Raw genomic sequence first — 14,544 nt, forward strand, 5'->3', positions numbered from 1 at the left:
TCACTCTATGCATCTGAAGAAGTGAGGTTTTTACCCACGAAAGCTTATGCCCAAATAAATCTGTTAGTCTTTAAGGTGCCACCAGACTCCTTATTGTTTTTGTAGATACAGACTAACACGGCTACCCCCTGATATTAAATTTTTGTGTGGAAACTCCATTCAGCATTAAAGTGACCGTCAGTTGGTTTAATATATAGTGAATTATGCTAAACCAAATTAAGGCCATTTTAATTCTGGTAGAGCAAAAGATTTTTCTTGTAGCTGCAGACTTTTTCACAGATGGCTTCAATGGAATGTCCTTTCTGACTCTCACAATCCATGGATCACTTCATAGGATAAACCCAGATGTGTTTCCCAAAGTTGTTACATATAAGATTAGAGGAGGGCACAAGGAGGAGTGATCTTAGTGGTCCTGTTGCATCCCATTCTACCATATTGTCATACTAAAGAGCTATTGCCAAATCCAGCACAACTGTCAGGAGTTTTCTCTAGGGAGGCCCATAAGCAAGGCTGTCATAGACGTAATGGCAAAATTCCATAGGCAAGTTTTCACAGTACCTCCCTGTACTAGAACTGGTTCAAGCCAGTGCCCATCACTGTCATTTTGGGGCACGTTTACAAATGTAAAGCACAAAACAATTAGCAAACGAGAGACCCATCTTCCCCAGGAGCGGCGCCAGGGTTTTTGCCGCCCTAGGCGGTTGCGTTCCTCCTCTGAGCATTCGGTGGCGGGGGTCCTTCCGCTCTGCGTCTTCGGGGCGCTTTGGCGGCTGGTCCCGGAGTTAAGGACCCGCCGCTGAAGCGCCCCAAAGACGCAGAACGGAAGGACCCCTGCTGCCGAACTGCCGCTGAGGACGGCAAAATGCCGCCCCCCAAATCCGACCGCCCTAGGCGACCGCCTAGGGTCGCCTAGTGGAAGCGCCGGCCCTGATCTTCCCCCTAACCAGCATTTACCCACTCCAACTGACCAGTAATCTTGAAAACAAAAAATCAGTTTGAACAGATGCATCTTCGATTCAGCTATGTAGGCTGTAGTATTTAAGCACCATGTCCTAAAGGCTGACAAACTGTCTCTAGCATATTGCAAGGACGAGTGAATTTCAAAGCCAGGTGCCCTCTATTTAGGCCATGTCTACACTATAGGTGCTACAGCTACAAGCACGCCGCTTAGCCGAGACACTTCCTACAGTGACAGAAGGGGTTCTTCCTTCACAGTAGATAATCCAACTTTCCAAGTGGTGGTAGCTAGGTCAATGGAAGCTGCAGCTAAGCCCCTGAGCGCCATAGCTTCATTGACCTAACTTTTAAATGTAGACCTGAGACTGTTTTGCAACATATTCCCAGGAATTCAAGCTTGGGGACAGACAGCAGGAGCATTCCAAACAATAATAGCAGGGAGAAAGTAGAGGGGAAAAGGGCAGTCTATCACTTTCACAAGCAATAAATTAATACGCAGGATTAAATGGAATGGGGAGCATTTTTTCCATGCCATATGGCAGTATCATTATATTCAAACTCAGTATGGTTTAATATCATTTTAACACCAATCAAGTGCTGGGAATTATCTGTAAGGTAACACATATAAGCATGTTACCTGGGCTGGCACTCTGTTGGTTGAAATGCCAACAGAATCCTCAGTTATGATATGAGAACTCTAAATCTGCCACTATACCGCTAATGGTTACTCATAAGAGATTTGCACTTTTACAAAAGTCAGATAAGGGTTAGAGACATGATGAAGTGTTCTATATTAGAGAAGACTGCCTGGGCGACAGAATAAAGACTATGCTAATTTTATGATATATGACTAGCTACCCTATTAGATTATATAATAAGAACCACCACCAGACTCTGTAATATCCATTTTGCATCTTTCATGTAAGAAGTGTCACTGCATTTGATTGAGTATGTAAAGCTTAATATAAAAACCTTGCAGCTTCTAAATAGTGAATCTTTTTTCTTGTATTATTTTTAATGTACAGTTATAAAAACTAAGAAGCTGAGGTTAAAAAAAAAAGTCTTGCTTCTTTTAGTAAAATGACTTTATCAGTTACAGTTTTACTCTGAAGGTTTTATGGTTGGTAGGTTTTTAACAATAAATTGTAAGATCATTTGATGGGATCTGTTAGAGCATGTAGCTAAACCCAGTTGACTAACACTGTAAGCTTTAACTTGAGTCATTATCACACTGGAATTGTAAATTTTATGTTGTGCAATAAAAATGCTTTTTATTCATCTGGTATTTTTCCTTCAAAATGTTAAAACAAAGTTATACTAATAATATACTAATAAAACTAAGAGTTTTATTTCCTCCATGTCCCAGTGGACAACAGGCCTCTTGCATGATATTATCATTAGGCCACCATTTTTTTTAAATAGCATTAGAAAGCAAAAAACAAACTTGTGGCCAGCACATCCCACGGGTATCAGTGGAAGCTGAGCGTGCGAAAGGACTGCATTTTCAGCAAGCAGAAAACAATACGTTAATTCAGTTACACTAAACTCATCTTAATTACCAGCATTCCAAAGTCATTGTAGACAAAAAAACAATATTTGCGCATCCTAGTTAATTATATCAATTTTATCATTAATAAAAATTAGTGGTTTTCATCTGTCAATCTCAAAGCACTTTATAAAGAAGGATATAATGATTGCCACTTTAAAAGATGGGGAAACCGAGGCATGGAAACATGAAATGGTTTGCTCAAGGCCACACATTTTATCAGCATCAGAGCCAGGAACAGAACACAGTTCTTCCGACTGTCAGGAAAGTTAATTTTATGCCTTTTGGGTTAACATTTTAATTTCAACAGGGCTACTTTGTTGGGCATCATTAAAATTCACCTTCCTTGTGATAACATGGGACTGCATAACTCTACAGTCCATTACCTTTCAGCTGGGTGTTCATGCAAGTAGCTACTTCCAGAACCAAAACCTGTGTATAGCTGAGAAGATAATCCTTAGTACTAAATTAGCAAGGCAAGGAATTTCAGACTTCTCACAATCCACTAACTAGGATTCAAACTAAGGCCACAACCTCCAAACATTTACACATTTGATTAACTTAAGCACTTGTGCAATCCCATAGACTTCAGTAGGACTACTCATAAACGTAATACTAAGCACATGTAAAAGTGTTTGCAGAATTTGCATTAGGGTTATTGGCAGCATATATTGGATGTGCCTATACTAAGATCCAGCTCCTAGTGAAGTCAGTGGAACGGTTTTCATTGACTTCAGTTAGAGATGGATCAGGCCTTACGAAATTAAAATATTGCAGGGACCATGATAGCATTAAATGTTTAGTTGTCTGATTTGTCCTTGCAATGGTTTAGTTTGTCCACATAGCATCTCTGCCTGAGAGAACTACTGAAGCACGTCTCCACATAGCCCCCAGAGTTATTTCACTGTTTGAAATGCCCATTATTTTTAATACCCTCTGCTTGGGAGGAGGGTGTAGGAAATAATCTTTCCTACACTTTTGTTCTTTACCTTTTGCCAATCTTTTTTTTTCCCTGTTTATTATGGGGCAAGCAATAATGTGGTTTCCTTATTATGCACTAGCCTCACAGATTATATCAGAAGAGCTCCAGGAAAGAGGTTTATTAGTGATCTCCTGTTCCCTTCCCTCAGCTAGCTCTGCAACAAAGCACACCACTGAGATGTAGATACTTAAACCGTGATTATCTTATTCTTGGCAACAAAGAATTGAATTAGGGTGGGATTTCCAATAGGACCCAAGTGGTTTAGGAGCACAAGGCCCATCCACTTTCTATGGGACTTGCATGCCTCAGTCACTTAGATGCTTTTGAAAATGCCACCTTCAATCTTTTAAATAAAGTTTTAGAAAATAAAGGACGTTCCTCATCAGAGTTTCATCATTTTAAACTAAACCAAAATTATGGTTTGAACTACTTGACAGCAGGAGTTAACTTTGAGATGCACATTTATGATATCCTTCCACAACCGTCTGCGTGGCTATACAAAAATCAGTACCTATTTTAATGTGTTTATTTCCTTTGTACACCAGCCATTCATATACCTCATCACTGAAGCACAGGGTGTCATGTTTAATACAGAGATCAGCTATTACCTGGAGTTCTTCTTTGGTAAATACCTAGAATGCAAAAAGGGAGGGCCAATGCATTAATCAGTGTATTTAAGATACACTCTGAAATTACAGCTACTATGTTCAACTAGAATGGAAGTCTTACCTTGCCTATAGGGTTGTGAGGAGTATTCAGTATGATAGCTTTTGTTCTGGAATTAAATTTACTTGCAAGTTCAGTGGGATCTAAGACCCAATCAGCACTAGATGCAGAGTTCCCAACAACAGTTTTCTAGAATAGAAATAAATGTCTGTACTACTTAAGTGCAACACACATTCTAGCCCAGACCATGCCTTTCTCCATGCAAAGCCCACAGGAAGACCAAAGTTAGGAAACTATCTGTGCCCTGCTGCAACATGTAGTCAAGAGGAGAAAGCTGAAGCCAATCATGGAGCAGATAGGGAGCATGACCCTTCTAAGCTTCATACAGTTACACATTACAGTGAGGGACATGGCATAAGAACTGCTGGAGTTCACCTATGTTCACAATGACAGGGTCAAAATTTCTTATAGGAAATCCCTGCAAGTCTTCAGGATGTTACTAATGCTGTAGAACAGTTATCCCCAGCTCTGCTGCCCACAAAACTGTGGGAGCTCAACTGCACAGAGTGCAGGCATAATGCCTTCCATAGACTGGAAGAATAATACTAGGATGCTTCAATACCCATCCCTCTTGATTTTTGTTCCAAAGAACAAAAGTTTTCTGGTCCTTTCAGTACAACTAATTAGTAGTTTTCTTTCAAATATCTGAGGTGTTGCTATTTGAAAATCAACCACAGAGAAATTGCTCATCTCCATAACTAAAAAGGAAACAGTCATTCCACTTTTTGTGGTAAATGGAAGACCATTCCTAATTTAGTAGGCAGTTTTTGGAATAGAGACTATATGCCATCACTTCACAAGCTGCTGAACAGGATCAGAAACCAACTCTTTAAAATAAAAAATATGTAAACTGTATGGGCATGTGATCACCCTTCCATTATTTTGTGTTTCAAAACTTTTCTGATGGTGTCAAACAAAACGACTTTAGGAGCTTTCAGCATGCAGAAGTTGAATTAAATGGGAAACAGGGCCCTACTCTTTACAACACTTGTAGAACACTATGTCTATAATGCTTTGGATAGCATCACCTCTGAGCCTTATATTGTTGCATTTTATCTCATTTATTATATAGTTGTGTTAAGAAAAAACTAGACAGAGACCATCTCCTATAATGTGATTATCAAATGTTATTAGTCTCACAAAAGAATTGTGAATTTGGTGATTAATAATAATTAAAAAAAAAACATACATGTCTCAATGGGATTAAAACAAGTTTTCCTCCTGCCATCTTCACCATGGGCTCATAACAGTCAAAAAATGGCTCTATTATTATCACCTGCAATTAAAACACAGTCAGCAAGACCTAGAATTGAGAAATTACTATGTGTAGTAACATCATATTACTTTCTTCAGATTTACTTTGGCCATATGAATTTACTGTGCACCTTGGGCATTCAACCTTGATTTGATAATGCACAATTTTCATCATCTTAGGACATCATATGGCAATGTTCTCAATATGAAAATTAGAGGTACTACTAATTATTGGTAGTACTTCAGAGGTTAGACGTGGGCAGTTCTTCTCAAGTTAGACGCTACAGTTGCTACTAGCATATAATGTTAGAACTGCTTACAGACAGAGACACAAAAGGTATTAAAATGTGGAGAGAGGAGGCCAAAGGGGTAGTGAAGAATGGCAAAGGATTAGGGTAATACGAAAGACTCAAAGAGTGACGGAGACAAAAAGGGAGAGAAGATCAAAGCAACCGGGAAGCGAGAGAAAACAGAGGAGAACACAAAACAGAAGTAGTCTTAAGGAAAAAAGCCAATGTACCACACCAGAAAAAGCACTTGTCAGTTACAGTGCCTCCCAAAAAGCCATTTCAAGTATCTGGTAGCAGTGGAAAACAAAACAATAATGAAAGGATAAATCATCAGACCTAACATATGAACATAAATACTGGGGTATGATCCTAACTTTAAAAATGCGTATACTTTTTTTCCCCCTTCACATTGGTACCATATAATAGTCTGAAACAAAATCTGAAATATAATGGCTATTCAAACATTGAGAACAGATACCTTGCACCATATTTAGCTTCTTGATGCAGACAGCAGCCCACAAAGTTCGTAAAATAGGAATCAGTGGGGGTTAACAGCAACAATGATGTAGAAGCTACAAAAAGTACAATAAATAGGAGAGGAGGCCTACATGTTGGTGAATGGGATGGAGGCACTCATGAGACAGTCTCCTTATTGAGATGTGGCCTAGTCCGGGGTCCCCAACGCGGTGCCCACCGGGGCGTCTAAGTGCGCCCACGTACTGGCATTTCGGCGGTGATGCCTATTGACGTTGCTGCTTATCAGCGGCATTTCGGCGGATGCTCGTCCGCCACCAGGGTCCTCCGTGGCTCGTCGTCTGGCACCCGCCAGACGAAAAAGGTTGGGGACTACTGGCCTAATCTCTAAAAATATTTGCCAGCCCCTCATCTACATGACAGGGCTCTTAATTGTCTGGCATAGGCCAAATAGATAAAACTGCAATTTATATATTTTTAAAAAACATTAAAAACAAAACATCAACATAATTAATTTTATTTTGGTAGCTATAATAAAATACTTCAGATAAAGCTTACTTCATCTCCCTCTTCAATTAACCCCTGTATTGCACTAAACAGAGATCCATATCCTCCCACTGTCACCAAGATGTCTGTGTAAGGGTCAATCTTCCTTCCACAAACCTTCTCATATACCTGGGACAAGGCTTTCACCAGCAATGGATGGCCCTGTTCAAAATAAAGAAAAAACACACTTGGATGTGTGCGCTATGTATTAAGTAATAGGTAATACAGATAACGGATCATAAAAAAAAAAAAAAAAATCTACACACACATACACGCCTTACCTCTCAATAAATAGAAATAACTGAGGGCAGAATTATTAATAGTTAGGAGATTACTGGGATGATTTAGAGGAGATTTTGTGCTGCAAGTGTTTGATTTCTTTCATACACAAAAATAAAAATGAGGGGTGGGGGGAGGTTGTTTGTTTGAAACAAAGAAAAATACGAGGTGAGCCCCTACACTTCTAGGAGTTTTAGCCAAAAATCACTAGTGGGTTTTAAAGGGGTTTGTGGGTGATGGGGAAGGAGGAGAGGTTCAATTTCTTGATTCCTACCAGGCAATTCTTTCTACATCTGATGGTTTTGAGTTCTAAAATACCAGTTTAGCATTATCCTACCACAAAAGTAGCTCCAGGAGCCTCTGGGTGTTAGGATAGTTATGAAGGATAATATATGACCCCATTTCATCCCCTCCCCTATAGGGACACAGAGAGGGAGTTTCCTTTCCTTGCACTCCCCCATCTGTCTGTATTTTGATGGGGTATATAGGCCCCCCACTGGCTGGAAAGAGGGTAATGAGAGCCCGTGGGCTCAATAAATCTCAACCCATTACACCTGTGAGAGCTGTCAAGCCTGGAGGGAGGAGATAAAAGAGGAAAAGCCTGGCTTAAGTATCTATCGTGGGTACTGAGATGGGCAGGCCTAGGCCTGCCAGAACTAGACCAAAGGGGACCCTGAACCCAGGCCACAACTGAATTCTTGGGACAATGAAGAAAGACAGAAAGAAAGACAGAAAGGTTGAAAAAGTCAGGAACCAGAAGGGGACACCAAGCAGCGAACCCTGGACAGCACTCACTACTCCTTAAAGGCATCTAAGGAGTCTGTGTATTGCCCAGAGGAATTCTGCCTGGAGGCAACTGGATGAGACTGGAAATAGAACCCCATAGTCATAGAGCATCAGAACCTGTCCAGATTCCTCCTCCTGGTGTAATGGATGACCATCTTGGCCAGCACCAGGAGGAAGTTGACAAGGAAGTCTCAACTTTCTAGGGCCTCAGCCCAACTTAGTAGTGGCTAACTGGGAGAAGATGCAGATTTCTTGTGCTAGCCCCTTGAAGAGAGGCCAGCTGGACCCAGCAGAAAACTAGAAACTGCTAGATGCCAGAGTCTCTCTGGGGCACGTAGGCCTCGTATACAACCTTTGACTTTGCTTTGTTCCCTGTAACTAATTTACTCTCCTATTGGAATCTGAGGCCAGGTTGAGGTAGGAAGTAACCTACGGAAGAAGCGAAAGTCTGAATAGACATACCTTAGCAACTTATTGCAGGGTCCCTGGACTGGAACCCACAGGGAAGGGTGGGCCTACTTCCCCTACTGACCCTCTGAGGATGGTGGTATGGAGATTCCTGGAGACAAGGGCTGGAAGGCCAATACAGCGAAGTCGCATCATACGCGCATTTAACTTACGCGAATTCAACTATACACGCTCGGCAAGAAAAATAACAATTTAAATACAGTTGTGCGGGAGATTCCTCCCACCATTTCACTCAATGAGAGTATGCCCCAGAGTGAGCGGGAGATGGAAGACATGAATCTGCTGTTCCCTCAGTCAGTCTCGGTTCCTGCATGCCTCTCATAGTGTGAGCATCTCACCGCGCTGAGTGTGATTCTAGTGTTTAAAGATACGTATTTTTCATACAACATGGCCCCTAAACGCAAGCCAACTACTTCATCTGGTGCTCAACCAAAGAAACAGCGATCTGTTCCAACGCTGGAGGAAAAACTGTCTGTGTTAGACTTATTGAGAGACGGTATGTTGGTCTCCAACGTGTCGCGTAAATATGGCTGCAACAAATCTAGCATCCGTGCCATCAAGATTCGAGAGAGAGAAATTCGTCAAGCCGTGGCATCAAGTGCTCCTGTAACTACTAAGGTGATGAACCAGGTGCGTGATAAGACTTTAGTGAAGATTGAAAAGGCATTACATTTATGGCTGGAAGACATGAACTGTAAACGTGTGCCTATCAATGGCAACACATTGCGAAAAAAGGCTCTTAGCCTCTATGCGCTGTTCAAACCTCCCGCCGAAGAGGGACAGCCTTCTGACGAGAAGGAATTCAAAGCCAGCCAAAGTTCGCTTAACAGTTTTAGGAACTGCTTCAACTTCAAAAACATGCAGACTACTGGTGAAGCTGCATCTGCCAATGAAGAGGCAGCAAAAGCCTATCCCGAACAATTAAAGAAAATCATAGAAGAAAAGGGCTATCTTCCGGAACAAGTTTTTAATGCTGATGAGACTGGGCTCTTCTGGAAAAAAATGCCCAACCGCACTTACACTTTGAAATCAGAAAGACAAGCCCCTGGCTTCAAAGCAGCTAAAGACCATGTGACTGTGTTGTTTTGTGGCAATGCGGCTGGGCATTTAATAAAGCCAGGCTTGCTATACAGGGCTGCAAATCCCTGTGCCCTAAAAGGCAAGAACAAAAATCTCCTGCCTGTGTTCTGGCAATCAAATAAAAAGGCTTGGGTGACAGCAGCACTATTTCTGGATTGGTTCCACAAGTGTTTCATTCCAGAGGTCAAGCGGTACCTCGAAGAGAAAGGACTTGACTTTAAAGTGTTGCTGATCGGAGACAATGCTCCTGGCCACCCTGAAGCACTCCGGTTTATGCATAACAACATTGAAGTAGTCTTTCTCCCCACCCCCAATACCACCTCCATCCTCCAACCTCTCCACAAAGGCATGATTTGCTGTTTCAAGGCCACGTACACGAGGCTTACGTTCTCATGGATATGTAGCACTATGGATGCTGATCCCAATCTTAATGTGATGGAGTGTCTGAAGTTCTACAGCATTGCCAATTGCATCACTTATATTAAACAGGCAATGGATGCAATCAAGCCTGAAACAGTCAATGCATGTTGGTGAAACCTATGGAAAGAACGTGTGAATGATTTTAAGGGTTTCCCAACCATTGACAAAGAAGTGAAACACATTGTTCAGGTGACCAGGCAAGTGGGTGGTGATGGCTTCGTCGACATCCTTGAGGAAGAAATTGAAGAATTAATTGAGGGCCATAGAGAAACATTGACTAACGAAGAGTTAGAGGAACTGATAAAATCGTTTACAGAAGACGAAGATGAGGACAATGAACAGGAAGAGCCAGCAAGCTATAATCCTCATAAATTTGCTGAAGTGTTCCAAGCAGCAAAACACTTGAATGATTTAATTTCTGAATATGATCCCTCTATGGAACAAAGCCTCAAAAATCACACATAATATTACGAACGATTTGAGAGCGTATAAAGAAATGTTTGAGCAGCTCAAGAGACAACAGCGACAGTTGCCAATCACCATGTTTTTCAAGAAAAAACAACCAGCAGCAGATGAGCCTACGCAATCAACTTCTCAAGTTGAACCAGAGTCAACCACTTCGTCTACGACTCACTCTCCGTCACCTCCATCTCCTGGATCGACATCAAGCCCCGACGACCCCCCAATAGTGTTGTAAGAGGAAGAGGAAGCCTAATCATCGGAGTGTGTACAGCGACCATCTTCATCGTCTCATCATTCATCATACAGGCGCCCATCTTCATCGTCTCATCATTCATCGTCATCGCATCACCATTGTCATAGTCATCGTATCACCACTATCGTCGTCATAGACTAGCAAGAATATCCAGGATGAATGGTGAGTGGTTAGGTTTACTGTTTTCCTTTTTTATTCTTTCATTCTTCCATCTCTCTCTCTCTCTCTCATGTAATTAAAAATTATAAAATTATATTTTGCATATGTACTCTTTATTATATGCTGTACATTATTGTATACATTATACATATTACTGAACAGAGTTGTATACACAAAACCATGTACAGTATACTGTACTTTATGGGCGATTTAAGGAATTTTCAAGGGTAATTTTGATTATACTCTATTTTTGCCTTAAGCACTGACTTTAGAATCTAACCCCCGCATAAGATGCGACTCCCCTGTAAACGTGAAGTTGGACTGAAGACCTGGCATGAAGCTACTGGACTATTGTTGTACTGGAATTGGATTCCCTGGAAGGGGTGAGACCACAAGTGACCTGGCCAGAGGTTTGGCAGGGTACACATGCTGCACTATAAGATACAGATATGAGTGAAGGACTCTACTTTAAATAAACCTACATTGGGGATGTTGATCCGCAGCTGGTAAGCTCTATTACAGAAACCCACGCTTGGGAGGAGGAAGAGGAGCCAAGATGAAAGGGAACAAAGTTATACACCTAACTTAAAACCAAGTCTTAAAGTTTCCATGTAACAAACTTTCCCCAAAGTTCAATGTACTCACAAAGCCACGTGTGTACTGGTTCAGTCTATCAACTGTCGCTGCCTTGGCTAGCTCTTCTTTAACATAGCTAGGAGGGGATATATCTGGAAGGCCTTGACCAAGATTAACAATTGAGGGGTCTGCAGCCACGTTAGTAAATTCAACCCTAGGGAAAAATGTGTGTTAAAAGTTTTACCAAGAAAATTATCCTGCTCATTTGTCATACTTTAAATATAAAAGCAATGGGCTGAATCCACAGTCGGCCAAATGGCTTCTAGCAAAGGAAAAACCACTAGAGGAGAGGATGGGGCAGTGCAAAGCTACTGGGAACCCCAAGCGTGAGCAGAATCATCTGGTGAGATGGTGTCTCCAGAGTGTATCTCCTGAACAGCCTGTATTGCCAGGACTCATATGGGACCCTGGCTGCAAACAAAAACTGACAATCCCCAACGTACTCCCTGAAGGAAGGCAGCAGTGAAACAATACTGCTGGGGTGAATCCCCCCCACTCAGAACATACTGGATCTTCCTGGAGCAGGCAGGTACAGTTACTAGGGTGAATCTAACCTGACATGTCTAGCAAACATTTAAGCCAGCAAGACTCACAGCATTAGCCAGTCCTCTCACTGAGGTCTCAAGTATCAGAGGGGTAGCCGTGTTAGTCTGGATCTGTAAAAGCAGCAAAGAGTCCTGTGGCACCTTATAGACTAACAGACATATTGGAGCATAAGCTTTCGTGGGTGAATACCCACTTCGTCGGATGCATGTAGTGGTCCACTATATGCATCCGACGAAGTGGGTATTCACCCATGAAAGCTCATGCTCCAATACGTCTGTTAGTCTATAAGGTGCCACAGGACTCTCTGCTGCTTTCACTGAGCTCTGTAAACATTCCTAGTCATACCAGTCTATGGGCCGATTCATACAGTTTGTTAGTTGTTCCATTAAGCCTGCCAAAAGCTAATTATAGAATTTTTCCTCCTTTTATGTGTGCTCTTTCCTTCTGCCCTTCCCTCACCATCCAAATGTTAACCAGATAAAAAAATTACAGTTACAGGGTCACAGACACAGCCATCAATAACAGAAATTGCTGCGAAGAGTCTGAGGCAGGATGGTCACTAGCGAGAGGGCACTAAGTGCATTTAAACAATCTGTCCAACCCCTCAGTTAATGTTACAAACTAATGAAATCCCACTAGTTGGCAATGACACACCTGATGCTACTTTGAGACCAATTTAAGCCCTGGATAAAAATATAGTAAAATATATTAGGTTAATTTCTACAGTGACATGTTCAAGATGGTTAAATGAAATCAGTGTAAATTAGCAAAGCTAGGTTGTTCAACAAAACTAATCTATAAATCTGTAGCCCCGTGTTGCCACCATACCTAAGAATGCTGGAACTAGTGGTTTCCATCATATACAGGGTTTACAGTTTGGTTCAATAGCTCTCAGCACCCCCAATATACAAATTGTTTCAGCACCCCTGCTGAGAATTACTTTTGTTTTACGTTGGTTCATTCTGCACTTCAGAATTCTAACTTAGTCACAGCTTATGACCTTGTATTGGCTTAATACACATCACCACCACCACATTTGGCCCACTGAATCTATCTTCTAGGTATGCGTGTGGATACAATTCAGCACCAGGGATAACAAGAGTTGTATATCTCTGTGGTGCTGGATAAATAATCAATTTAGAAAAGATAACACACTATTTGATTTTTAGAATTCTGCATATATTTGAATATGTCACTTACCATACATTGACATCAAGCCCTTCGATTCGTTTTGCGTTTTTGTGCTTGAAGGCCATTGTCTACAAGATCAAAATATATAGACAAAGGGGTTTTGTTAAGAATTACAAAGTCTTATATTGTTAGACATTGTAACATTGCATGAGAAACCCTCTCCTATGCCCTTTCAAAGATACCATAACTGAACAAGTTCAATAATATAACATTGCTGATATTATAAAAGCCTTAATAGATCATAATAGCTTGAGTTCAGTCTAACATGAAAATAAACAAAATACCCTACATTATGACTTACCCCTACACAAACTCACTGAAGTCAGGGCAGGGATGGAGGTCACGGCAGAATTTAGTGCAACAGCATTTGCCAGTGACCTACAAATGGGAAAAAAGGGTTTGAACCCTTTTTTAAAAAAATATATATAAAGATCTGAAGGGCTGAGTGACTTTCCTCCCTTTCCGATTTGAAAATCTGTATTTTCTACACAATTTTCCCTAGAAAAATCTATGGGTGAGTTCAGAACAGGTAGGATTATGACATCAGAAATACCATGGAAATGAAACATGATTCTGTTCTATACAGTTTCTCATACTATGCTCATCTCCAGAGTATTTGAGCACCATTTAGTAGTGCACATCTGTTCTGGTGTTTGGTCATCCTCTTGCCCCTGGAGAGAACTATGTGCAGCGAAGCATCTTTTTCTATCAGTTTGTTTTATTTATTTATAAAAGGGCTGTAGATTAGTCACAGTTAACTCACGTGATTAACTCAAAAAAATTAATCACAATTAATCACACTATTAAACAATAGGATACCAATTGAAATTTATTAAATATTTTGGATGTTTTTCTACATTTTCAAATATATTGATTTCAATTACAACACAGACTACAAAGTGTACAGTGCTCACTTTACATTATTATTTTTATTACAAATATTTGCACTGTAAAAATGAAACAAAAGAAACAGTATTTTTCAGTTGCACCACAGTACTTGTATAACGTGAATCTCTTTATTGTGAAAGTGCAACTTACAAATGTAGATTTTTTTGTTTCATAATTGCACTCAAAAACAAAACAATGCTATATTTTAGAGCCTACTAGTCCACTCAGTACTACTTCTCATTCAGTCAATTGTTAAGACAAACAAGTTTACATTTTACAGGAGATAATGCTGCCCACTTCTTATTTACAATGTCACCCAAAATTGAGAACAGACATTCTCATGGGACTTTTGTAGCTGGCATTGCCAGGTAACTACCTACCAGATATGCTAAACATTTGTATGCCCTTCATGCTTCGGCCACCATTCCAGAGGATATGCTTCCATGCTGATGATGCTCATTAAAAAAAAATAGTGTGTTAATTAAATTTGTGACTGAACTCCTTGGGGGAAAACTGTATGTCCCTGGTTCTATTTTACCCGCATTCTGCCATATATTTCATGTTATAGACGTCTCGGATGATGACCCAGCACATGTTATTT

The 14,544-nt window shown here is 40.8% G+C and overlaps 1 protein-coding gene across 17 annotated transcripts in view; it reads right to left on the minus strand.

Moving 5' to 3' along the window:
* Window positions 1-14,544, minus strand: part of KYAT3 (kynurenine aminotransferase 3) — a 40,286-nt gene that overhangs the window by 12,647 nt on the left and 13,095 nt on the right. For 12 of the 17 annotated variants that reach the window (XM_042840540.2, XM_042840539.2, XM_042840538.2 and 9 more), the window contains 6 exons: window positions 13,065-13,123; window positions 11,328-11,472; window positions 6,788-6,937; window positions 5,401-5,487; window positions 4,215-4,340; window positions 3,997-4,117 (listed from right to left, as the gene is read on the minus strand). In XM_042840540.2, coding sequence (XP_042696474.1) covers window positions 3,997-4,117; window positions 4,215-4,340; window positions 5,401-5,487; window positions 6,788-6,937; window positions 11,328-11,472; window positions 13,065-13,120 — 685 coding nt within the window. In that variant the 5' untranslated portion in view covers window positions 13,121-13,123. Of the gene's footprint in view, window positions 1-3,996; window positions 4,118-4,214; window positions 4,341-5,400; window positions 5,488-6,787; window positions 6,938-11,327; window positions 11,473-13,064; window positions 13,124-13,356; window positions 13,434-14,544 lie in introns of those variants that run through there. The other 5 variants (XM_065554206.1, XM_065554208.1, XM_065554207.1 and 2 more) reach the window with 2 other exon arrangements.

This window comes from Chrysemys picta, chromosome 8 (genome assembly GCF_011386835.1).
Source record: "Chrysemys picta bellii isolate R12L10 chromosome 8, ASM1138683v2, whole genome shotgun sequence".
Lineage (NCBI taxonomy): Eukaryota > Metazoa > Chordata > Testudines > Emydidae > Chrysemys > Chrysemys picta.